A 27,397-nucleotide genomic window follows, 5' to 3' on the forward strand; every position below is an offset into this window, starting at 1 on the left:
AATGCTGCTGAAGGCAATAATCATTTGGTCTCCAAAAGGCAGTCCCTCATTTGGTGTTTTGCTGATGGCAGTGGTTTAAATCTCACTTGTCAACACTGTCAAGATCTGATTACTGTGACAGCGCTATCATCCTTCAATGGATCACTCCAAAGTGGGTAGAAATCTTGCCTTATAGGACAAACTTCAGAACTACTGGCCTAATTTCCAGTGACCCTTGCCATCAAATGGCACAAGTGGACCAAAACCATACCACAAAAATGCTTCTCAAAAACTGAGGAACTCATTGTTTGGGTTAAAAGTTGTTGTTTCTGACTTAAGCTGACTTAAATCTGAAAAGTGAGACTGGATCAAATCATCAAGACCAAAAAGACAAGAAGCAGAATGCATTCATAAAGAATGATCATTTATTTGTATCTAATATTTCAAAAATATTTCAAACAAGAAGCCGGTGATGTCTGCTAAGCAAACATTAATTAAAACAAACCCCAGAGGCAAAGTCAGAGGTCACCTGCAGAACGGCACTGCTGGAGCTGGAAAATGAGAATCAGCAGCTGACTTTGCCATCGGCTTTTCATCGGCGGCTTGAAACCAAGCTGTCCAGGTACAACACACTCTCACTTCATCACATCGCCACCCTGCTGCCACAAAGCAGCATGCTAGATATTGACAGAGAGAACAGCTACTTCCACATCATATTAATGCACAATATAATATAACATATATAACCGCAGAGAGCAGACAGTGCTCAGGCAGCCTTTGGCAAGGTGTTAGTGCTTAAATATCTCACCACAAGTGAGTCAGAATTTAATCTGTTGCTTTTTAGCATAATAATGGAGAGCAAGGGCCAAGCTGAAATAAAGCTGCTTGGAAGCCAAAAATGCACTTAAAGGGAAGACCGAGGAAAAATATCCCCCTGAAATGTATGTTTAATATTGTGCTGATACAGCTCACCCCCACAAACTTTGGAGGCTATGCTTTTTCTTTACAAAAGAAAAGAAAGTCATATTCAAAACTGCAGTAAGAGCTGGAATTATTATTTAATATTTTAAACATTTCTATAATAACTTATGTATAAACTCTTTTTATATTTTTAAACTTGGACACCTGCACCTGGACAAACCTGACTCATACTGAGCTATCCCATGACCAGCTGTTCTCTCCTGTTTGACTAAATGGCCATTGTAGCTTCAGATTTCATTTCACTTTTTAATCTCAAATAATCATTTTCCATTGCCTGAAAATTTTCTTATTCAGAATTCAGATTTAATCGAAAATTGAAGTTTATTTTCATTACACTAGCTCATGACTTTGACTTTTAAATCTGATATTTCTAATATTTATCTTATCATTTCATCATCTGGAATTATGATGGAATTAATGAATTCTGCCTTTTATAATAAATATATATATAAACATTATGACTTTATTTTCTTTGTTTTCTTCATGGCTTATCTCCTTATTTTTGCATTCTTTTATTGAGTTAAACGTGATTCTTGAAGAAACTGACTGCCTCCGCGCAATTAAAACCAAGCGCTTGGCTTCGTGTGGCTCTCCGACCGTGAGCTCCCCTTCCTCGCCACATGGAGGCGCCGCAGACCCGCATTCCTGCGTCCCGCTTGCTCACAGTGCACACAGAAAAAAAAAGAAGTCGCGGAGCCGTTACAGGAAAGGGGGTCTCTTTTGAACGCTTTAGCTTGAAATCAGATGCTCCCTGTGCGGGATGTGGAGGGATCAGTGCAGGCGGCGATGAATGGAGCTGAGCGCGCAACTTCTCTCCAGTCCTGCCGCTGTTGTTGCTCCTGCTGCTGGAGTTTCCTCTAGGATTTGCTTCTTGTGACGAGCTGGACTTTACTTCTTCTGCCAACATGTATTCAGCAGCATTGCTACTGATGCTGGCCATCAGGATCTACGCAGATAGCATGGAGGGACCAACAGGTAAAAGAAGAGAAAAGAGAAATACTTAGTTTGGGGATGGCGAGGCATAGTCCGAAGGCAAGAGTTACAGTCTTAAAGTTGACTGTGAGGGGTTAAAACCGCCATGTCCCTGCAATTTACAGATTTATGCTGAAGTCAAATTGTCTTCTGCTCCGACTGTGGTTCCCTAACTAAAAAAAAAGTTGCCTCTGAGTGCGCGTTCAACTGTTTAAACGCGCTCCCGTCTCGCTTTCGGTGCTGTGAACTTTCTCCTTTGTGCAAACAGTGGCACGTTAATATTTCACTGGACATTAAACGTGACATTGCCTGCATCCTCACAGCATCATTTTATGACAGTACTCAGTGTTGTGTGTGTGTATGTGTGTATGTGTGTGTGTGTGTGGGGGGGGGGTTCAGATGATGTTCCCGGTTTTCAAGATCAGATATAAAAAGTCAAAAAGCTCGAAAAAAGAGGATTCAGCAGTGTCTGCCTGCGTTTGACGTTTACTGCTATTTTTCCAGTTGTTCAGGCTTCATTAGGTGTTTTTTTTTCTAAACCAATGTCTCACAGAAGGTGAATCTCCTCTCAGTAATAAGTCATCCCTCATTGGATCTTATATTGCAGATGTTTAACTTTCTTGTGTGTTAATAGCTCTGATGGAACATCTTGCATGATTATGTTGCGGATGCATCGGGTGATTTGTTCACTTTGTAACACAGTCATCCCTCAGAGCTGTTTTGGAGTGTGTTGCCTGCTGCTACAAAGCAGCAACCATGGAGATGAATTAGTAATGTCAGTGTTTGTGCTCGGAATAACCGCACTGACAGCTGGTCCAGATATTCTCTGTGTGGATCAGTCAAACTCTTGATAGACAGTTTTGAAGTATTCTCAGAGAGGAAAACACATTTTGAAGCTATATTACCTGAAAACCACAGAGCCCGTCTGAGCTGTGAGTTCAAATCCTTCTCATTTTGCCTGTGGCTAGTTTAACACTTAAATGGCTGAAGTAGTGTGTGAAGACTCCTAAAGGCCGTGGGACGTTATCTTTTAAAGAATTTTGTGGAATACGATTAGAAAGAGGAAAAATAAAACAGCCCCCAGTCAGCCCCTTATCAAGTTTGTCTCATGTGAAAGTGCAAGTTGACTTTTCTCAAATGCTTTTCAGCTTGTGTGAATGTTGGCAGTGCGATATAAATACTTTGGTACGTAGGTATCAGTTACACGATCACCAGAGCCAGTTGCTGAACAGCCGTGCACCGAGCCACTCCCTGCTCTCTAGGACCGAGTGGATTCTGTGGGCAAGATTTATTGTAACAAGCCACCTGTCTTTTGATCTCGCATGAAATAGCAGACAAAATATTTCAACATCACTGATTCACATTCTTTTTTATTCATATCACCAAGAATAGACACTGATTTCCATGGAGAAAGTCAAAGCTAGTTCTAATTGCATATGTCTTGGGTCATTGCGGTGGACCTCGGCCCTTTCTGTGACAGACTGAAGGCTGTTGTCACACAGTAGGAGTGAAAAAGTGTGTAAATTCACATTTAAATCATATTCTGCTAAGTGCATTTTCACCTGCTGCTTCTCTTTTAAGTATATCCGTCAGAGAACGCTGTCATTGCAAAACTGCAATGCAGTATAGATGAATTTGTGAATTTATATGGTGTGACTTTGTCATAAAATTGCAAAAAATGAACGTGATTTTCTAAAGCTCAAGACATTTTCTTCAAATGTCAGTTCACTTCCAAACCCCAAAGATGATTGGACCCATATATAGAACAATATCAGTTATTTGCAGATCTATCGGCTTTAATAACAGTTGATACATGAAAAATGTAAAAAGTTATACGTTGTGAGTAGTGGTTTGTCCACCAGAGGGCACTGAGCAGATTCTCTGTCGACAACGTTCGTATTTGGAATGCCATCACCAAATGCGGATAAATCTTTTTTTAAAAATCCAATATTTTGAATATCTATATATGGATGTATATCAGAAAGAGTACCTACTTCTTGCTTCTGTCCAGATTGTTTGCAAATCCTTGATGTCCCTTGTTTAAGTCATTCTCATGCACTCTTAGACCTTCTGATTGGGTGCTGGAATTTTAAATCTTATCATTACTTGCCAACATTTTTTCCCATGTGTTTATAACCTCGTTAAAGCATTTTGCATCATCGTGGTCAAAGCATTTTGCACTACTGCATCATAACTTGAGATACTGCTCATGTTGTTTCACTGCTAAAGACAGCTCACCACCCATGATATTCACTGATTAGTTATCTTTGGATCAGATAATCAAATGATTGTTGCAAATTTTGCTGTTTTTTTCTATTGATACAAAAATCACAGTAGCAGTAACCTTAGCATGTTGAATAGCATCAGAAATAAAGACCTCTACATGTTGTTTAAAGTTGTCAACAATATTATTAGAAAACACTGCATACATTTTCATTGCAGTGCAGATGAAACACATCTTTATGTATCCATGAAGCCAGATAACTGCACCAATTAGTTAAACTGCAGAAAAGTAATAAAGACATAAAGACCTGGATGACCTCTACTTTTCCAATTCTAGATTCACACTAAACTACGGTTACTGTACTGCTGGCCTCCAGTAACACTGTGAAGAATTCAGAAGTCATTTTTGTCCAAGATATGTCCTTCAATGTGCTCATTAAAAAAATATGTTGGACTGTTTTCATTCATTCGTGCAATAAATCAAAAATTACCAACATCACGTGTCAGAGTGATGCTGAACAGTTAGACTGAGACTGGCTTGAGAGACCATTTTTTTCCATATTAGCTTCTTATCCTCATTGGCTTTAAAATCTATGGAGCCCCGCAGGGGACATGGGAGGAAAAAAAAATTAAGACGGACTTTTGCGAGATTTGGCAAAACAAACTCGGGATCTCGCAAAAGTTTTGCGAGATCTCGCAAAAGTTGAATTCCAACAATGGCGGCAGCTACTTAGTTATAATATTACTCTTTCTGGGTCACAAAATACACTTTTAAGATATTTTGAGGCGTGAATGTAGTTGTGTAAACGTCAGATACCTGCTCGGTTTACAAGACATCACATATTTGCAAAAGTGCTACGACGTTTTCGGAGATCTGACACCCACTAGCTCGAAGCTAACGGGAGGTCGAGACCTACTACAGCCGGGTGGAACACCGCTTTCCCGGCACATTGTGCCTCGACCTCCCGGTCGGCTTCGAGCTGGCGGCCTCCGAAGAATGCGGCTAAAACTTTTGCGAGATCCCGAGTTTGTTTTGCGAGATCTCGCAAAAACTTTTGCAAAAGTCCGTCTTAATTTTTTTTTTCTCCCATGTCCCCTGCGGGGCTCCGTAAAAATCTTTATCCTTAAGTAGAAAATCTTGAATAATCAGGCTCTGTCATAACTTAACAACCTCATAGTATCTAATCACCCTAAAAGAGGGCTTCAGAGTCAGACTGCAGGCTTACTTTTGGTTCCTAGAGTTTTCAAAAGTAGAACAGGTGTCAGGGCCCTCTACTCTGGAAACAGCTCCAAGTTTATATTCAGGAGACAGACTCTGTCTCTGCTTTCAAGATGGGGCTTAAAACTTTCCTTTTGATAAAGCGTATGGTTACGGCTGGATCAGGTGACCCTGACGTTAGTTATGCTGCAATAGGCTTAGGCTGCTGGGGGACTTGCCATGATACACTGAGCATTCATTTTTCCCTCATCTCTTTTTGCTCTCTGTGTGTTTATACACCACTACTGCATTTAATCATTAGGAATTCTTAAATGCAGACTCTCTCTTCCACAGTTTGCCGTTTTTGTCCCGTCTTTCTTTGCTTTCTTCTCTTTCCCTTCATCCCCAACTAGTCGTGGCAGATGGCCGCCCCTCCCTGAGCTCGGTCCTGATAGAGGTTTCTTCCTCTTAAAAGGGAGTTGTTCCGCCAACTGTCACCAAGTGCTTGCTCATAGTGGGCCATGTGATTGTTGAATTTTCTTTCTAATATTGTAAGTATATTGAGGTAGAAAGCTAATTTGAACTGAATGAAATGCAAGCAGAAGTAAAGCGAACTTGGTAACATGCCTTTTCATTTTGAAATGTATTTTATGCTTAAGACTTGAGGGGAATGAAAGACTGTGAATTAATTCCCCAGCTGGATTCAAGTTAAGAGCCGTTATAGTTTGGGGTCAGCAACTTAATCTCTCAGTGACAACAGTGACCTAAAGATTAGGTGTCTGCGTGACAGGCTGCCTATGAGTTGCTAAGACACTAATGCTTTAACGTTTGGAAATAGGACTGTAATGCATCATCACGGTTACCACTTGTGGGTACACATTGAGATTTACATATAAATCAGATTGCTTCTATTTATGCTCCCTTGATATTCACAACTAGGCTTTGCAACCTACAGTAGATTCACACGAGGAAAAATTCTTCGAGAAAATCCTTTAAGGTGGAAGGAAAATGATTCGAGTTGTGTTTTACAGAGTTCGTTTGTCATTCATCTGACCAAGCTGTCACTGCAAACTTTTGCCAATTGTAGTTATGTGATGCTAAGAACACTTTTGGTTGGTACTTAAGGTTCCCCACACAGCTCTTGGAATAAATCATCAAAGACTGAGCCTGGCAGTTTGTTGTCGGATTTGCAGGTACTGAAGTTTTAACATATCCCTTTTGCTGCCTTTTGAGGCTGCCAAGAAGTTGTGTCATGCAGCTTTAATGTTGATCGGAGCAAAAACACAAGAAGGTGCAGTGGCAGCCCCACTTTCTAATTCTGCCGAGTGTAGCTGTGTTTGCACCTCAGCTCCAAAATCTGGCCTAGAGAACGTGTGATCGCTGAGGTGACACCTGGCGTGTTGTTTAAAGGTGCCCAGCCCCCTGTTAGCGGGGGCTCTGAGAAGTAAAAGCAAGAATGTAATTTAATCTTGAAACGAAACCACGTGAGTGAGCTCCGACACTGAGCAGCGCTGACATGCGGCTCCAAGGATTCTGATATTGGAGGAAGTAAGCTGGAAAAGATCGCAACGAAAGTGAGCGCTGACACGAGAAGGTGCGCTTTCATGGTCTGTTGGGAGGATGTAAAGAGGAGAGTTCTTGGTGTGTAGTGGCGTGGATCCAGCTCAGTGCTAAAATAGTCCAACACACACACACACAGCTCTCCTGGGGCAAATGTGAGGGCTGTAAATAGAGAAAATGGCGTGTGTGTTCACACAAAAAGCAATAATGAGATGTGTTTTTTTACTGGGGGAAATAACAAAAGATTTTTTAATATAAAAATTGTGAATTCCATAATAGCTGCACGTTTTTAAAGAAAATGAGTACAGCATAATTGCAGCTTGCAATAATGAGATGACAAAAGAGCAAGTGCTGTTTCAAACTGAAGAAGAAAAACCCAATGAATGTAGGGTGTAGATTTAGTAACCTATCCGCATATTCTACTGGACATTTAGAAGCCTTGAAAGAGCAAAAATTTCAGTTATGACCGTTAGATAGTTTGGCTTTAATTATGTGTTTGGCTGAATAAAATGGATAAAATGGCAAAAAAGATCAATTTGAAATGATAAAGCACAGCCAATGTTTCACTCTTAACCTTTCTGATGAGCACTATAGCATTAACTGGGATAAATATTACTGAACACACGAGGGCTTCTTTTCCATTCAAATGGATAGGTCAAGCATCAAATGTGTAGACATATTCAGACAGTCAGTAGCAGGCTGACAGGCAAATGAGTGCTAGCTAAGGAGCCCTGAATGAGGTGGAAGTCAGTGCAATCCTCCACTTTGATGGCTTTTGAGAAATTTTAATTGCCTTGGCTGTTAGTTGTCACTCATTCTGTTCGTCTCTCAGACTTTCATTGGCAGCGTGGCGAAAGCAAACTTGTAAAGGTGTTTCACCAAATTAAAATTTTAGTTTTAATCATCACAGTGTGAAGACTTCATGGGCTTTTTGGAAGTTCTCAGACCTGCGAATGGCAGACAGAGTTCACAAACTTCAGTGGTTTTTTATACATATATAACTGCAGCATGATTACTTCAGTTTATCTCAAAATGATTTCCTCTTATCATGAAGGGAGAAGTCAGGCCTGCCGCTGTGGTACTGAAGGCAATTTTCTCTATGGAATTGGAGTTGATGAAATGCAGTTTCGCCGTCAACAAACTTCATTGTGCCCGTCTCGGTTGAACTCCGGGTTCTTGTGCTCCATCTATCTTTCAGTATGATGTATCTTCAGTAGTCATCAGTTGTATACAGTATTTTAGTCTTTTGCCACTTTGCTTTCTGTTTTAACACCGGAGTACTCTTGGTGAATGTTTGAGCTGTTAACATATTAACTAAGTTGGATAAAGTGTTCACATCACCCTCCAATTCATTAGAATTGCTATTAGTTGGCAGAATTGCTGCAGACTCACTATGCAGATGAATCTAAATCCAACTAGGGCTAGGCCATATCATACCGTTCATGGTAATACAGGTATAATGTTGGGCAACGATAAGAAAATGAAATATGGCGATAGAATATGGGTAAAACGCGCATGCGCAGTGCCTTTGTTTTCATACGCACATGGCGGAAAAAGCATGGCGGCGACGGAGAATGAGAAGGGCGAAAGCGGATCGTTGAAGGAAACAGATGAACCAGAATTCGTTTGTAAAAATGCTGCAACTTCAGTGGTGTGGAACTTAGCTTTTGTCCGTCAGATACACAACAAAGCACTATTTTTGGTAGAGCATGCTAGTGGGCCGTCGTTATTACCGTGTTGTTTGGAAAATACGGCACACTTAAAATCAATCCTTTGATTTTTCTGAAAATCGACAGTGCCCCTTATAATCCCGTGTGCCTTATGTATGAATTCTGGTTGTGTTTACTGACCTCGAAATGATTTTATGTCGTACATGGCGCTCAAAAATCTGTCAAATGCTTTAGTACGACTTGATGGATTGACGGAGCATTACGGCTATCGTAGGCAGGAGCTTCGCGGAGTGATATGTACTGTGCTTCAACATAATATTACCGTATTGTGTGTGTATAACCTCTTAAGTTTTGTGGATATTATACATGGTTATGCTGAGGATATGTCAGCCAATTTCCACTGGAAATGCCTTTTGGTTAAACTGTCAGCAAGGAATTTGCATTTGCACTTGTTAAATTTTTATATAACTTTAATGCACATAAAAAAGCTGCTTGTTTAAGTGTAAATACATTGATTTTTTTTTTTGCACTAATAAAGTTGTGGAGTTGTAAAGTATTTTGTCTAGTGTCAGTTATATCGTTATTGCAAATTTTCAAATGCATATCGTGATAAATATTTTTGGTCATATCGCCCTGCTCTACATCCAGTGTTGATTCCCATGCAATTAATTTAGCATTGTTAAAACAAATTTCATGTTTCCCAGCCCTGTTGTTTAGCAATTTTTTAAATAACAAGTTTTTTCTACTGTCCTAAATTTTGTTGTTGTTTTTTTAAGTTAAAAAAAATGTTTTCACTCTCTAGCAAAAATACATGGAAAATGGATTTACCTTTCAAGTTTGGAAAAATTGTTCTGGAATTCTTTTAATTCCTAACTGGTGAACTCCAGGTTGAAGTCTGTGGGAAAATGTCCACCTGCTCCCTTTCTCTGTACACACAGTAAAAACTTTCCTGCTGTACTTTTGGTCTCAGTTGCTGCTTTCTGGTCACGCAAAGTTCCTTTTGGAATGATGGTCATCATTAGACTCAGAGAGAAGGATTATCCAGGGGTAGTGCATTGGCTATGTAGCTATCAATCACAAGTCAAGCTTGACAATCAGTGTGGGGTGTCCATACTATGTCACAGTCAGTCCCCTGTACTCATCATGTCCACTTTTAGGACACCCAGATTGCAATGGTGAAAATGCTAGTTTAAGCTTTCATAATAGGACTTCACAATCAGGTGACATCATGCTGGCAATAGTTGCCTTTTTATACTGTCTGTGGTTTGAACCCAAAACTATTTTAACTAGAAAAATTTGCATTTCCTGCGAAAATGCAGTGTGGATGCTTTAAAGCTGAAGCTGTCTGCAAAAACTAGCTGAAAAAGCTGAAAAGTTGCAGAAATTGTAAAAACTTTGCAGAAGCAAAGGAACTTTGCTAAAAAGTAATAACTTAGCAGAACTGCAATATCTTAGAGGAAACATAATACTTGGCAGAAATACAATAGCATAGCAGAACTTGGCAGAAATATTGTAACTTACCAGAAACATGATAACTTCTCAAATATACAAGAATTTAGGAGAAATAGTATAAGATAACAGAAAGAATATATTTAGCCAAAAATACTTAAACATTACAGAAACACTATGATTTAGAAAAATAGTACAACATAGCAGAAATACTGTGATTTACCAGAGACACTGTGATGAACTATGAATATTGTAATTTTAAATTAATACTATGTTTTAGCACAAATACTCTGGTTTAGCACAAATATTATAACATAGCAGAAATACAATTATATAGCAGAAATGCTATATTTAGAAAGAAAAATATAATATAGTAGAAATACTATGATTTAGCAGAAATACTGTAATCAGCACATATACTGTAACATGACAGAAATTCCTCCACTTAGTAGTAATACTATAACATAACACAAATGTTATGATTTGGCACAAAAACCAGGATTTGGCAAAAATACTATGATTTAGCAGAAATACTATGATTGAGCAGAAGTACTAAGTTGTAGTAAAAGTTGTAGTAAAACAGAAATACAATTATGGAGGAGTAATACTTTAAAATGGGAGAAATATTGATACACACACACATACACAGAGCCTAAAGGGAACAGTATTTGTGCCATGGAGTGTTAACAAGAATGTGAGGTCCATATTAGAAAAGCTGGTAAAATCATAAAAGTTTGCAGAATTGTAATAAATGATGAATATGAATGTGCGAGTGAATGTGAGCGCAAATGGTTGTCTGTCTCTGTATGTTAGCCCTGCGACAGACTGGCGACCTGTCCAGGGTGTACCCTGCCTCTTGCCCTATGACAGGCTCCAGCACCCCCCGCGACCCTGAAAAGAGTGAATGGATGGATAATAATAATAATAATAATAATAATAATAATAATAATAATAGTCTGGGCTTGTCTTGTTGTTGTGTGTGCTAAGTCCTAGTGTAAGTCCTATATCTGTGTTGTGGACATGTGATGTGGCAGAGCTGCAATTGACATTTAATTTACTATAGCCAGAAAATTCGGATTTTTTTGGAACTGAGATGTTTATTTACCCTTATAACAAAATCCACATTTTTTTTGCTATATCATGTTGTGTATGATATATTTTTATTATATATTTATTATATATTTTTTGTATCACATTTGATACATTGGGAACTTTTTGTTAACAACAGTGTCAATTATAGACAAAATATAGAGTTTTGTCCATAACATTTTGCAATTATGGCAAGTATTGATCATGTTGATGAGATAGAGGTCTTAGAAACTCATGTATCAAACATGATACAAAGGGCATTATAGGGTTAAGTAGGCTTTAGTTTTTACTGAAAATACACACTTGAAATTCTTAATGCTAATCTCCAAAAAATGAGCATAAAAATGCTAGAATTATGTTTGCCTTTATTTATTACAGAGAACTACCAGTGCAGTCTCATATCAACCTAGCTTTTTAAAAAAAATATAATCAGGCAGGGTTATTTTATGTCAATGTAATGGGCAACTGCTTTTGCTAGTAATGAATCTGTACAGTAACCTGGTAGATTTTCAAACACACTTTTAAGTACATTTCACAACACAGGGTATTGTTTTTGTTAAATATGGTTCATTGGTGGTATGTAGACTATGGAAATATTATTGGCTGTTGCAGAAACCCTTAAAACAACAACCTACAATAAGCTGGCTCATGCCGGTAACTCCAGCACATTATTATTGAAGCTGATACTGCTACCAGCCGGCCTTGGACTGGACCTGTGAAGCATCATTGTGGAGAGATACGAGGCTAACTTCGACTCTCCAGGTGTTAAAATTGTGTTGACTTTTTTCCCCATCTACAACAAATCATTATTGAGCAGATGGAGGAATGCCAGCAGGCACCATGCTGTCTGTCAAGCTGATCTCTAAATATGTTTAGACGCTAAAGTTAATTTGCTTACTTTTCTACGTCAGTAATGAATGCCTGCATTGGAGTTCACTTTAGATGACTTCAAAGGAAGCTGCTGGGTTTCTGATTGCCTTTGCTCAGTTTTTCCTCAGTGACTCATTTTACTGCATACACAGTTCTGCCTTTTATTTCGACATCTATATAATGATGCGCTAGATGAAATGTTTTGTGAAATCAGTAAAACGTTGAAGATAATAAATCGGCATAGCATAACACCGCATCTGTGGGTGGAATTTCGATATTGGAGGCTGTTGTGTGTCACAGGTATGTAAAGTGATGTTAATTGTACAATTATAGAGTCTCAGGAGACGGAACTGTTGCCTGGGGCAACAAAAGCCAAGAAGCGTAAAGCATCCTGACTTTCTTACCTTCAGATGATAGACGTCTGTTTGTTTCTTTGCCAAATTTTGGGAAGTTCCGAGCACTGAGGATAATTTCTCTGCACTCCTCCAACCTCTCTTTTCTCCTGAGAGGCTGAGAGCTCGTTGTTTGCCACAGATCATGTCTCAAATTGTCCACTAAGCATTGAGCGTGTGGCACTGATGGTTTGAAAGCAGTTGCAGAGGCAGCTTACCAGATCACGGTGCAGCAATTGCACTGACAACAATATCTGTCTCTGAAAACTTGACTACATTTTATGTCAGCAAAAGTGTCTCTTAATTCCTCAAACAGCCTTCAGAAAGGAAATATCACGCCAGGCAGCGACACTTACCCCGTCAAAAGTGACGGAGTGAGCCTCGAACACTTGAAACCTTTTAAACACTGTTGGGTATCCCTTGATGGTGAGGCTTTGTTATATTATTGCTTTTGTGATACACAATAGAATTGGGCCATGCAAGTTAAGTATAATCAAAACGTTTGCAGACACACTGCTTGATATTGAATGAAGTTGAAGTTCTTGCTCATCACTGGGCTGGCCTGAGCAACAGCCAGCCCAGTGATGGGTGGGTGCCAATTTTCAGGTTATTATTTTGACATCTTTCCAGTACTAGAGAACTTTTTCGGTTAAGTAAAAGAAGATCCTGTAACTCGCTGTAGTAACAAATTGTAATGTTATTTATTTTGTTCTGAAAATGAAATTATAGCATTGAAGAAAAGTTCAGTTTTGTTTTTAAACGCTGTCAGAAAAAAAACTCGGAAAACATCCGTCACACTTAAATAATTGTAAATTGGAATCACCCAAGAATCTTGCAATTGGTGGAGCTCTAAAAAAAAATCTAAATTATAAAAGGTACAGATGACGATTGACTCAATAAAAAACGCAAAAAAAATTAAGAAGTAGCCATAGCCATATATTTTCAAGAAAAAAAAGATTTTAATTAACTTTATAATTATTCTTTTTTTTATAGGCCAGTTATAATATTTCTTGTCTGTTGAATGTCAAAACTTGAGAGAACATTCTTTAAAGTAAAAAATGTACATATTATGATATTATAGAGGTGAGCATAGGTTTTAAAGCACATCAATCTACTCAACAGACCTGGATGAAAATTACAAACAAGAGCACAGTTGTTTTGTTTTTTTAAAATTTCAGCTTTAAACTTTGATATTCGTCCCAGAATTCCAAGCAATACCCAGCCCAACAAAGAGGAAGTAAAAAACAAATTTGAGGGAAAGTGGGTATAGCAGAAAAGTAAATTAGAGCACTTCGTCAAAATTTCAACCCTAGAATGCTCTCACCATCACAGATTGATGGTGATAACATTGTGGAGTATTTGAGGGAGGATTTCTTTTCCTTTCAAGGATAATTTACCCCCTGGTTCTGGAAGCATTTGCTCTCAGCACACAGACGGGGCCAACTTGTTAGGAATGGCAGTTGAGACTGATGATGCAGTTGTTGCTACGACTGGGCACATGTATTAGGGATGAGGTGCGCACAGAGAAGAGATATGCAGGAGCATGACTGTTCTGCAGTGATGGCTGCCTGTCCATTTAGTCCAGTCCTGCTCTCCGTCAGATTTGGCTGCTGCTGCCATTACCTCCCAGATTTGTCACCGCTGCTGACAGCCAGCCATGAATAATCTTTATGAATATTCCTCTGTCACTTGTTCTGCCTAGCTGACAGTGTGTTTACTCTCTGCGGCTGAACCAATTGTCCAAGCTATTCCCCGGCCATGAAACCTCTGGTTGGAACTGTCAAGTCTGATGACAGGTCGATGCCAGCGGTGGTGCTGGCAGCAGAGTGGAAACTGTCGCTCGGTTACCGCTGCAGCGCGAGATGACCGAACAGCAGATTCAGCAGACGGGGTCAGAGTTCGGCTGCGGGATGATTTTGCGTCGGTGCTATCAGCAAATGTCACTTTAGATTGAAATGACATCTGAGGGCAAACTGCAGGAATGGCATTCCTCATGCTTCCTTTCCTTTCTGAAGCTTCTGGAGAAAAATAACCACATGATACCAAAAGCTATTTCTTTTCAGCTCGGCTACCTTCTCCTCCAGCTCCTTATCTCCCAGAGTTTTCCCTCTCGGGCTCACATGTTTAGTCCTCCGTGTCGTTAATGTAGTAAACCACATCGCTGATAAACTCAAGTTAGATTAACTGCCAAACCACAAACTCACTTCTTCTTATATCTTACCCCTCACTTTTTGTAAGATAGCAAAAAGAAAAAAGAAAAAAGAAAATCACCGATATGGAGCAAGGTCCCAAGGTAGCTGTAGATATTACACTTTAAAAAGTAAGCATTTAAAGTTATCAAACTGGTGGGCCTCCCAGTGTCCCTGTGGCACATGAGAGATATTAAAAGTTGAAAGGAAACTTGTAAGGAAAAAAAAGTCAAATTATTAAATAAATAATAGAACATGCCCCTCACTGAAGCAAACAAGGGCATTGTGGCAATGCCTGCTCACCCCTGTCAGGGTTCCTGTGCACAGCATGGGAGGTTATGCAGTATGAGCAGCAGCACCTGTGCACCTGCTATCACTGCGGGACGTCTTGGTCACCAGCTTCTTATTTCCTTCTCTGTCAGTAAAGCTTTAGCGTTGCCACGTTGTGTCTCATTGTTGCTGTTTTCCATACATCTTTCCTCTTGTTGCACATGAAGCGTGAGACCCTCAAAGTGCAGGTCAAGGTAATACTTTACCATTCAAATCCAGGTACGCCTCACATGCTTCATAAAACCAGACTTTTCTGCACAGCTCCTACATGGCTGCTAGTTTGTATGTCATGTTATGAGACCAGAGTCTCAAAGTGTCTAAATCTCTACGTGGGAAGCATTCATGGCTGCAATATGAATTTCAAGTCGCCTGTTGCGTGTGCGGTCAAGTAATATATGACTCGCAGTGTGCGTGGCAGAGAAAACAGTCAGTTTATAATGTTTTTGAAATGAAATTGTGGATCATGAACTGGCCAAGATGCTTGATGCATATTACTGAGGTCGGTTTCAGTAGTACTTTCAAAAGTAGTAGTTCAGTCTGAGTTTTCAGCGTGATGTGTGACAAAGCTGAATTTTCCTGGATAAACAAGTTTCAAAGAGAAAGGAATAAACACTTCCAGTGTAGGCGTTCCCACTGATAATCAGCCCTGTGAACCTGGCAATATTAATGCATCTTGGCCTTCTCGTCTCCCAATCCATCTGTCCTACTTCTAACTCCATGATAAATAACTTGGCATGCATATTTCTTTAAAAATTCTGGGTCTTTTGTTTCTATTGTCCCTCTGACACTTTGGGACACCTTGGCAAAGATTCCGGCAACAGCAAGGTTTGGCAGTTATAAGAAACAATTGCACCTGGGCCAGCATCTGCTGCGTGTGCCTTTCAAATGGCGTATGCATCAGTAGCAAGTACAGTGGGCTGCAGCCCCCCGTGGCCTCCGAACTCAGAGAGATAAACATAAAGGATTACATTCATGCACTGCATGGAAATGAGCAGGCTAAAGCATCTTTACATTCACAGAAGAACGTGTTACTAAAGCCAAGGATGATTGGAGGCATATACCTCTAAAATCCTCATTCTGTTTTATGAGGATGTTTCGCCGCCAGCACACAGAGTGCAGTGTTGTGGGTTTTATAAGCTTGCCGTTCCAGGAGGCCCCGAATCATCGATTCAGTAAGCAAGGCCGTCAAGTGTTGGTACTGCATCTCAGGTGGAGGAGGTGGAAAATGAGCCAGACAGTGAAGTGAAGGAAGTGGGAAAGGACAGGAGCGTGTGGAGTACAGGAAGGGGGTATTGATAGAATGGTAGAAGCTGTATGGGGGAAAACAGCATGGAAATCAGCTGGTGGTTGGATTCCTGTCTGTGTCAAAACTTTGCGTATTAGCTTTCATCTTCCTACCACCTGATCTAACAGAGCAGCGCCTAGAAGAGGCATCTCAGCAACTAAACATGTGTGTCCCCTTACCCTCCTCTGGCCTACACCCCTAATCTGAGCATCAGTAGACTCTGAGCAGATGGCTCTGTAGCTGGGGTCACTGAGCCCATACGCAATAATAATAGGGCATTTGAGGATGATAGTGCTGGCCCAGACACTAGAGGGATAATTCAGGGATGACCTGAGTAGACATTAAAACCAGATCTACTTTGTTTGCCCTTGCATAAGGCAACAGTTGACATATGTTGTTTGTGAGTTGCTTTAAACACAGCATCCTGTATGCTGACCTAGAAAAGTGATGAGAATAGCAGAACGCTTGCCTTCAAAAAGCTTCACTGGGTGATTTTTTTTCTGTTTCACGTGGAAGTTCTGTGCTAGTGTTAATGTATTATGAAACTAAAGAAGAATCTCTGCCAAGAGTGGAGCACCGGCTCTGTGTAGGAAATAGGTTACTCGTAAAGTTTAGCTGATATGGGTCTTTTGAAGATGACTCGCTCATTTAGGACAGATTGTTACTGGTCCATTCAGCTTCAATTCCAAATCCTAACTTCAGCTTTGAGTAAATCCCTTTAAGGTAAACACATTTTTTCTTAATTTAAAGAACAAAGAAAAGGTTAACCACAGTTAATTCTTTAAGGTGGGAAGCTAATATGTTGCTCAAACTGATGATTTATGTCAAAAGTATTCACATACTATCAGGGTCCTTTTTCCAAAATGAAACTCACTGATATAGAAGCTGGCCATGTTTTTTCTTAAAAGCTGTACGGGACGTTACCCTAAGTTACGTTCTGTGTAGTTCAAGATAGTAATGTTTGTGCAGTCACAGAGCTAGTAAATAAAGCTTGGTGCTTTACTGTTGTATCAAGCTGTGTTATACATGGAAAAAGCTTTGCTTTAGCCTTGAAGCAGGAGATTAGTAGATTGTTCAGATACAGCTACCAGAAAAAAATTATCTTTTCAATTTAAAAAAAAAATGTTTTTACAATTCTTTACATACCATGTGCCCTGGTCTCTACTATTTTAACTTGTTGCTGAAGTGCAGGGAAGAGCTACAGAGACCCCCGTGTGGTTAGCTGAGTGGAGGGACACTTAAGTAGAACAATGTGTGACATGTTCATTGTTCATTGTCATTCCTAAGAGATGATTTGGACATAATTTGCTCCTGCTTGAGTCTGTACCACGCCCACTGGGTTCTACAGCAAGCCCCAGACATCTCTAATTATATGCACACAAAAGTAGGCTATGCATTGTTTTCATATTTTCATCCCCCCCCTCCCCAAACTCTGTCACCCACTTTCGGCGAGGACACTAGATTGTTAATTAAAGCTGCCAATCATAGTGACAGAAGGTGAGAACTGGGGAGGAAGAGGAAATGGAGAGTCCCTCACTTTTCCTGAGATTGTTTTATAGCGCTAACTACTTTCAGAGGTTGTGGTCAAGGATGGTAACAGTTGACTTAAAAAGTGATTGCGTATGAAGGCACGAGTGTGTTTTGGGAGGGTGGAACAATTAACCGAGGGTGCAGATCAGGACTCCTGTCAGAAGTGACGTCTCATTTTTAGCCCGTTTAAAGAGAAAGGCATACATTTTGGCTGATGAGCTCTGTTTACTTTGACACAGGTACAAGTCTCCTTTTGCCTCTATGTCCTTGCCTGGCAGCTGTCTTTGACCCACATGTGTCGTCTGTGTTTAATTAAAAATCCGCTGGAGAGGGATTACAGTACAAGGCAGGGTGAATCTGTGAAGGCGAAGAAATTAGAGCCTTAAGTCGAATCACTAATAGAAGGTTTAATGTGGCTGGTTGGCTGGGCACAGAATTGATGGTGTTGGGTTTGGTTTGGGTTAGTATTGCAGACATCAAGTTTGTGCTTTACATGGGTAGACCAGCATGCAAATCCTTACTTAAGTCCCCTGTCTAATTCTGTTGATTTGTTTGTATTCAACTAGGTTAGAGGCATGTTTGAATAGCTCACCTACTGGACTGCTTAATGTAGCACAGATGTGAGAATGGCCTGCAACAATACTGCCCTCTCAGGAACAAATGAGGATAGACATGCTTAAAATGTGTCCTTTCGACATGTCACACAATAAAAAATTTCTCACTTTTCACTTTTTAGGCATTGGCCTAAATACAAAGTCTATTACTACTCCTGCTACATATGTGCACTGTGACTATTACTACTATTGACAAGCAGAAGGAATACGTGCTTTTAGTAATAGTTATTGCAACGCTGCTGCTGCTGCTAATGACTTAATTGCACTAATTTGCTTTATTACTGCTGACACAAAGCATTAACACCATTGCTACTGCTCCAACAAATATATGTTACCTAATGCTACTACTGCTCAGCAGTAAAGCTACTTTCAATGCTGCCAAATAGTCTAGGAACTCAGCTTTAACTAATGTTTCAGCTATTGCTTACAACTAATCTGTCAAGATCAGTGTAAAACGAGGAAGAAATTCCCATCACAGCTTTGCTGAACCAAAGCTGGCATCAACTAAACGTGCAAAATCCAGCAGTTTATACAACATTTAGTTTTTAGTTTTATATGAAAGGCATAAAATAAAATTTTAAAATTCTTTTATTCACTTATAAAGTCTTAAATAACACTGCCCCTAGCTATTTAACAGAACTTCTTCATTTGTATAATCCTATAAAAGCACTAAGATCTTCTAACCAGATGCTCTTAATGCAACCTAAGTCTAGGTTGAAAACCAGAGGCGACCGTGCCTTTGCTACTGTAGCTCCTAGACTGTGGAACAACCTCCCTATTGCCATTCGCTCTTCTGAGACTGTTCAGTCTTTTAAATCTCGTTTAAAGACCCATCTTTTTACTCTGGCTTTGATGTAAGATAGTTTGATTATCATTTGGTTTGTCTCGTCTTGCGTTGTATTTGTCTTATTTTTTTTTTAATTTGTGAAGCACTTTGATCAAAACTGTTGTTTTTAAATGTGCTATATAAATAAATTTTGATTGATTGATTGATAAACAGCAGCCAATTGTCTTTGTTTTGCTTTCTTGTTTTTGTGAGATTGGGCAGTGCTCTGTCTTTGTTGACTGTTCTGTCCCTATTCCTGCTCACCTGGTACACCTGAGAATTTCAGTATAGCCTGTGATCCTGACACCTACATAAACAATTCTGCTGTGTTTGGGTAGAAGGACGGGAAAACTAAAGTGTGATATTGTTGAGTGGTCTGGGGAAAATATTCTGTTTCTGAATGTAAGTAAGACTAAAGGGATGGTCATGGACTTCAGAATAACATGGCCCGTGTCTATCTTGGAATAGTACAGACAGCCGGGTCCCCACATTGACAGGAGGCTGAACAGGAAGACAACACACAGGCTGTATCTAAGAAAGGGATAAGCAGGCTTTGTTTTCTAAGGAAGTCGAGAGGACGTTGTGTGCAAAAATCTTGGAGCTTTTCTATCAGTCTGTTAGGGCAAATGCAGTGTGCTTTGCAGTGGTCTGCTCTGTGCGTAGCGTTGGGTTCAGCTCCTCAACTTGTAGTGAGTCAGGTGAGCACTTTCTCTAACAGATTGATTCTGCTTTGTTCCCTTAGAACAAATCCAGAAACTCTTCCCTACCACTTCCACTAACTCTTTATGACACTTTTATTATTATTTTGGCTTCAGAAACTAAGAGTAATTCAAAAGAAGAATCAAAAAATAATATTTACAATTTCTTATTTATGAAAAAGTAAAAAAAAAAAAAAGGTTCAGGTTGGTATAACTATGCTAAGGCTGCTGACAGTGCTACTCTAGTGCTACTAGTCAACAACAGGGGGACTTTTGTGTTATTAAGTCTTCAGTTAATTTAAAACACTGTTTCATATTTTTGCCATAAACAGAGTAAGATGGAAAATTTGGGTGCCTGTGATTGAAATTCCTGTTAGTGAAGTGATCAGAATAAAAGAAGGGAAAGAAAAGCTCTGACACCAGGATTCATTGTGGCAAATAAGGACCAGAGCCTCCATTTTAATCCAGTGGACCGAGGAATATGAGCATGTCTCACTGCTGGCCATGATATTTAGTGTGGAAATAAAGGAGCGGGGGAAGATGAGTCATTTTAATTAGCTGTGCCACCCTGCCATCATCACAGGCTGAACACATTTTGATAGAAAATATATAATTGTTTTTAATAATGTCTGTGTGAGCAGGAACAAACAGGGAACTGATCGAGGAATTCCAATATGCTAGAAATGACCAGGAAGTGCATAAACAGGTAAACTGGGAGCAGGAGAACACAAAGTTCAAACAGTTATGTGGGACAATGAACAAGGGGAGGCCAAGACAATATACACACTCACATTATAACATGGAGGGAGAAAACAGATGGGATGGCTGGAGACAACAGACATAATGAGACGGGGAAGTAAACTCGACACAAAACACAGAGAACAACCATTACCAAATAAAACAGGAACGGCAGAAACAAGGATTAACCTGACACAGGGAAACCTGGAAAGACAAGTCAATACAGAAACTGAATGGAAACACAAAAAAGGAAAATAAACCAAACTAAAGGGGATAGGAGTAGTAAAACCACCATAAAGAACCTTTATAAAATAAACAAGACTTGTAAACGCATGAGGACAAGACCTAACCAGGAAACTAAATACTGGCTAATCATAGGGCTGGGCGATATGGCCTAAAATTCATATCGCGATATAATTTGAAGCATGTGCAGTAACGATATATATCACGATATATTCTTTTCTTCTGTATAACGTATTTTCCACACTAAAAATCCTTTAATTTTCTCAAAAATCGAGAGTGTGCCTTATGTATGAATTCTGGTTGTGCTTACTGACCTCGAACCGATTTCTGCGTGCAGAAATCTGTTAAAAAATGTTTTAGTACAACTTTGGTAAGCTGCACAGCTTGATGGATTGTCAGAGCATTACGGCTGCTGTAGTGAAAAGCAGCCGCAGTCTGAAGGACTTCAGATAATAAGCAAAATACAAAAAGGCAGCAACACCCCCCTCCCCCGCCCCCCCTCCCTCCAAACTTGAACATGTATCACTTCAGAAAATCCAAAAGTAATAATAAACAGAAAACTCCAAACCAAGAGTCACGGCTGTGAGAGTCTCCTGTCATCATTTACTCAACTTGAATTTTTAATAGACGAAGCTATTTTCATATTTAACCTCCTAGGACCTGGCGTCCACATATGTGGACATCACGTTTTGGGACGTCTAGACCGAAATACTTCATTTTTCTCTACAAGGGCCTGATATCCACTTACGAGGACATCATACTGCCACTGTTCTATCAAAAGTTGAAACAAATGTCCTCATATGTGGATCTCATTTTTCTCAAAAAACAAAAATGAGGTAAAAAAAAAAAATCTGGTAATTCTTTGTTTTTACATTCTTTAGGTCCCAATCAGCCCAAATAGCAAAGAAAAATTAAAAATGCATGCCACGAAAGATTTCGGGTCTTAGGAGGTTAAGTATTCAGCTGTAACCTGACAGGAACAACATGTAGGCAACATGAGCTGAAGATGAAATTGTAGAGATCAGACACAGTTTACCGATGGACCCGTGATATCAGTCACCCAGACAGCAATAAACCCGGAGCGGATCTGCCCTCAAGAGAGTTTTTTATTAAATAAAATGTGTTTTTGCTACAGTTTATGATCATTTCATTGCTTGAATAATTATTCACTTAAAATGTAATCTAATGATGTGGAATGTAACAATCTTATTTTTTATCGAGGTTATTACTGCCATTACTGAATAAAAATCCTTAATGACATTTACAGAAAAACTCTGCTTTAATATTCCACTTTAAACATTTTAATCTGATTAATCTCAGCCTTTACTGATACGTGCTCTCTTACAGCCATAGCAGGGATTTTTTTACTCATCTTCACTCAAACATCTGCAAAATGTCAACTGTGACAGACATTCTTTCATCTGTGTGATTAATTACAGCACGACAGCTGATTGGTCACTGTGTTCTGTGTCTAAAGCTCCACAAAGATCATTTTTATTTAAATAGTAATTAAAATAATTTTTGTCTTTATTTAAACTGTGATATCTAGTAACTGTTTGCAGTGTAGCTTTTAGCTGACAGGCTGTCAGATGCATCACTGTCCACAGAATCACAGAGTAAGAAAGATGGAGAATATAGGTTTTATTCTGAGCTCATTTCATGTCTGTTATATAATCTCCATCTTTCCCATGTAAAGTACAAAAAATAGGAAACCAATATTTAACTGGCATTTCAGTGTTTGTAAAAATGTAACTGAATAAATGAGGAAGTTAGTGGCAGGAGAGGAGGAGTCGTAGAGAAACTGTTGCCAGTCTAGTTCACTGAGTCGGTTACCGTGGATACTGCTGAGAAAAGAAGTTAACTCTGTTTTGGGAACAGACGATCCAGGGTTAACAAACTCAGAGATGAGAACCTACCGAGGTACTTCCCAAATAGGTCCTTTGTAGACAACCTATTCAACATCAACACTCATGGTTCAACATGGTTGAAGGGTGTTTCTTCCATCCCTGCTTTACTTGCTTAGCTTTATTTTCATTTGTTGGCTGATAAATAAAATTATTTGCCGATACTGACGTATCTAATATCAACTGATAATATTGGTCGGGCTCTAGCTGCTACCAGCAATACGGGAATCATTCACTGATTGAGCCAAGAATTAGCTTAATTACAGCATCTGTAAAACTGCTGTAAAGAGGATGACTTCACCTCAAAAACCACAGGAGGTGTAGGCTTTCGTAGTCCCAGAATATACATATCTTTGAAAATATGAAACCTCAAACAAAAGAGTGCCTAAAATATTGCTGAACTAAAGGAACGGGCAAAAAACCTTTAAGAACTGAAACTTACCAAAGAGGGTGTTACTACCTAACCCGACATTGCAGTGAGCCTAATCCTTTTTAAAATGTTAAGTAAGTGTAAGAAATGGAAGATCGTGGCTCAAGAGTTGGGAGTTCGCCTTGTAATCGGAAGGTTGCCGGTTCGAGCCCCGGCTCGGACAGTCTCGGTCGTTGTGTCCTTGGGCAAGACACTTCACCTACCGCCTACTGGTGTTGGCCAGAAGGGCCAATGGCGCAATATGGCAGCCTCGCTTCTGTCAGTCTGCCCCAGGGCAGCTGTGGCTACAACTGTAGCTTGCCTCCACCAGTGTGTGAATGTGTGTGTGAATGGGTGGATGACTGGGTGCGTAAAGTGCTTTAGGGTCCCTAGGGGGGGCTAGTAAAAGCGCTATACAAATACAGGCCATTTACCATTTACCATTTACCAAGAATTGCAAAGAACCGTGGCATCTTTAACTTTATTCCTTTCTGAAATCAGGCCATATTTGTAGTAGCAGAAATTTTGAAAAAAAGGTCTGCATGCTACTGTACCTTTCTAACCATAGTTTGAAGCCACAACTTTATATAAAAGTGTGTGCTGCTGTGTTAACACCCCTGTGGCTTCCCTCAGCTTTGACCCTAGCTATAAAGTCCTGTCAACTCGGTGGAGTTGACAGGGGTACTGAACACCTGATTCAGGCCTGACCTCTAAGTTTTGCTGGCGCAACACAAGACTGCTGGGCTCAGGGGGATTTTGGCGACTGGGTTTGCCCGAGGGCGCCGCGGCTGAACGCTCTGCCCAAAATCTCGTATCTCCTGCCGAAAAGAAAAGGGAATCTGCAAACGTGTGGGTGTATGTGCGTGTGTGAGTTCTGACCTCGCCAGGGGCGTGAATAAAATTGTCCAGTAATTGCCTGATTCTGTCACCGAGATCATTACCACAGGTGTTTGAGCCCTTGCAGGTGGAGGAGGGGACGTAAGCCTGCAGAGCTTTGACAGAAAAAAAACAACCTTATTCTCCAGATTTTTTTTAAAAAAAGACTTGGCATAAGGTTGTAATGATTGGGTAGGTAGAGGCCCTTTCACTGTCACTGACTTTGACAGTTGGTCTTAATGATGTTGGCATTTCAAATATGCTTGGGAGAAAATGTTGTTCAGAGCAATCGCCCTCTCCCTTCATGTAATGAAAAACAAAATCAGTGGCATGTGAAATTTGCGTGGTAAAGGAGGAAGGGAGGGGAAGACGGGGGGAAGTGGTTGTAGCAGGAACTGGAAAGAGGGCACAAGTTTTTTTCTAGTTGATTAGGCAGCTGAAATCATCCTTTGTGAAAGCACGGTTGGGAAGTGAGGGAGGGAAGCTTAACCTCCCAAAGGAAGGCCTTTTGGGTTCATTGCTATTGGATTGATGCGGGTGGATGTTTTGTTCTGGGCTCGGTTTCAGGGGTGTGGACCCATTCAGAGGCGAGACTGGAGGCTCCTGGATTTATTCCGGCCCAGTGGGCAGCTGCAGCAGCGCTGGCGGGCCCTGCCGGAGGATTTAAACCACTTTTGCGATGGCATAACGGCATGCAACTCACAGAGAAAATGAGAGCAGGGAAGCAAAACCATACACTCATTATCAGAGTCTACAGGAAACTGCAACATTGGGGATGGATGGAGAGAAAAGGCTCCGGAATAAAAACTGAAAGAACAAAGAGTCAAAATGATAGAAAAAGACTGAGAGCAGAATGTCAGGAAAGAGTAAAAGAGGTTAAGAAAGGAGGAATGTGAGAAGGCTGTCAGTGGAAAGGATAGAGAGCCTGTTGTCCACTGTTTGAACACAGCAGAGCCCCTGTTTGCAGCTGCATGGGCTCTGTGGCGGAGCTCCATTTCTGGGACGCCGTGTATCCAAACAAACAAGCTCACACACAAACGCACACACACACACAGAAAGAGGTTTCTCATTAATGTGCACAATGGCACAAGGCTCATTTTGGAGACCATTACGTCCTGCTAAGAATGCTCGTTTATCAAGATAGTGCAGGGATTAAGCCTTATTCGTCTTCTCCGTTGCGCTACACTTGATGCAAAGTCAGTCCACTGATAGTTTAAAACTGGGACTGGGACAATTTCCCTTGTGGAAAATAGTCACGCTGAGTGCATTTACATAGACACACAGAACATCAAACTTGGTATATTTGTTCTCCTGGCCTTCTTTCAAAAGTGCGAAAAACCCAAGGGAGAATCTTCATTTTTGTAAAGCAGGTGTACGAGACAGGGAGCAGTTCATGTGGTGTAACAGACTCTATCTGTAGCTGAAAATACAGTTAACAACACTCCTACTTGGGGATGAGCTCAGCAGCTTTCTGGGGCATCTTCACTAAAGTATTGTCCTTCAAATAGCAGTGTGCCAAAAGTCAGTTTTAACTAGTTTTAACTGTGGAAATGATGCAACAGTTGGGCTGTTGCATGGGGCTGTCTGCCTGCCTGTTACAGGGTTGGAGATGATGAATGTACAAACTCGAGGAGTGTGTCCTCAAGTGGAGAATTTACCAGGACTGTACATCCTGACCTTGGGTCGAATGTGAGGAAGCTACCCAACTCCAGACTGATTGATGGTCTGTGGATGTGATCTCTTGCTTCCACTTTCACTAGATGCAATGAAGGGTGACATGCAGCAACTATTAGGGTGATGAATTGGCTCGCTTATACATACCTGTTATTAAAAGTATATTAGAGAGCTAGTGTCAATCTCTTGTGGCATCCTGGATGCAATTCAATGCAAATCTCAATCCAGCGTCAAATCTCTTTTAGGTCTGCATCCTTTCAAAGTCCCTTTTTAACCTAATTTATTTCATAGCGAGGTGTACATTAAATTCTGCTGTTTTGTTTTGAAGAGAAAAGCCACACTTAAAGAATTTTACGGTCCTAACAAAATCATTGTACCGTAGGTTCACCGTAGTTTGTTTAAATCTCATTTTTCATGAGAAGCTTTATTATATTTCCATCCTAGTAGCTTGATTTGAACCTTCTCATGAAAGAAATAAGTGTAGTCAGGTAGCTGTGGTCAGCTCATTGATGTTAGTTAGCCAATTAAACCACAGTCTATTTACAGCTATACATTAGTCTTTTTATCTAACTCTTAAACTCCCCTTAGACTTACTACCCAGTGGTGTTTTTAATTTGTTTAGCCATTGTAGTTAACAGATTGCACTTATAACAACAGATATAATCAGATCTAGTATCAGCCGCTCTAGTCAGTGGTTAATAGATGGTGAAATTGTGAAATGATGAACAGCAGTGAATAGATGCAGAGTTTTTTCAGAGTTTGAATTAGGGCTGGGCTATATTATATATTCACGGTAATACCGGTGTAATTTTGGGCAACGATAGGAAAATGAAATATCGCGATAGAATATGGGTAAAATGCGCATGCGCACTGCCTATGTTTACATACGCACATGGCGGCGACACAGAATGAGAAGAGCGAAAGCGGATCGTTAAATGAAACGGATGAACCAGAACTGGTTTGTTAAAATGCTGCAACTTCAGTGGTGTGGAACTGGTTTAGCTTTCGTCCGTCAGATACACAACAAAGCACTATTTTTGGTAGAGCATGCTAGCGGGCCGTCGTTATTACCGTGTTGTTTGGAAAATACGGCACACTTAAAATCAATCCTTTGATTTTTCTGAAAATCGACAGTGCCCCTTATAATCCCGTGTCTCTTATGTATGAATTCTGGTTGTGTTTACTGACCTCGAAATGATTTTATGTACACGGCACTCGAAATGCTGTCAGATGTTTCAGTACGACTTTGCTAAGCTACGAAGCCACACCGCTTGATGGATTGTCGGAGCATTACGGCTATCACCTCGCGGAGTGATACGTACTGTGCTTCAACATAATATTACGGTATTGTGTGTGTATAACCTCTTTTTAAGTTTTGTGGATATTATACATGGTTATGCTGAGGATATGTTGACCAGTTTCCACTGGAAATGCCTTTTGGTTAAACTGTCAGCGAGGAATTTCCACTGTTACATTTTTATATAACTTTAATGCACATAAAAAACAGCTGCTTGTTTAAGTGTAAATACATTGATGGGGTTTTTTGCACTAATAAAGTTGTGGAGTTGTAAAGTATTTTGTCTAGTGTCAATTATATCGTCAGTTATATCGTTATCGCAAATTTTCAAATGTATATCGTGATAAATATTTTTGGTCATATCGCCCTGCCCTAGTTTGAATACTCTGATAATTTAGCAG

At 40.0% G+C, this 27,397-nt stretch overlaps 1 protein-coding gene across 6 annotated transcripts in view; it reads left to right on the plus strand.

Annotated features, from left to right (window-relative positions):
- The first annotated feature begins 1,640 nt into the window (after positions 1 to 1,640).
- Positions 1,641 to 27,397, plus strand: part of LOC102794632 (receptor-type tyrosine-protein phosphatase U-like) — a 257,206-nt gene continuing 231,449 nt past the window's right edge. For all 6 annotated transcript variants that reach the window (XM_087835513.1, XM_087835515.1, XM_087835514.1 and 3 more), the window contains exon 1: positions 1,641 to 1,935. In XM_087835513.1, coding sequence (XP_087691639.1) covers positions 1,866 to 1,935 — 70 coding nt within the window. In that variant the 5' untranslated portion in view covers positions 1,641 to 1,865. The remainder of the gene's footprint in view (positions 1,936 to 27,397) is intronic.

The sequence above is a fragment of the Neolamprologus brichardi genome, chromosome 22 (genome assembly GCF_056152115.1).
Source record: "Neolamprologus brichardi isolate AB-2024 chromosome 22, ASM5615211v1, whole genome shotgun sequence".
Taxonomy (NCBI): Eukaryota; Metazoa; Chordata; class Actinopteri; order Cichliformes; family Cichlidae; genus Neolamprologus; species Neolamprologus brichardi.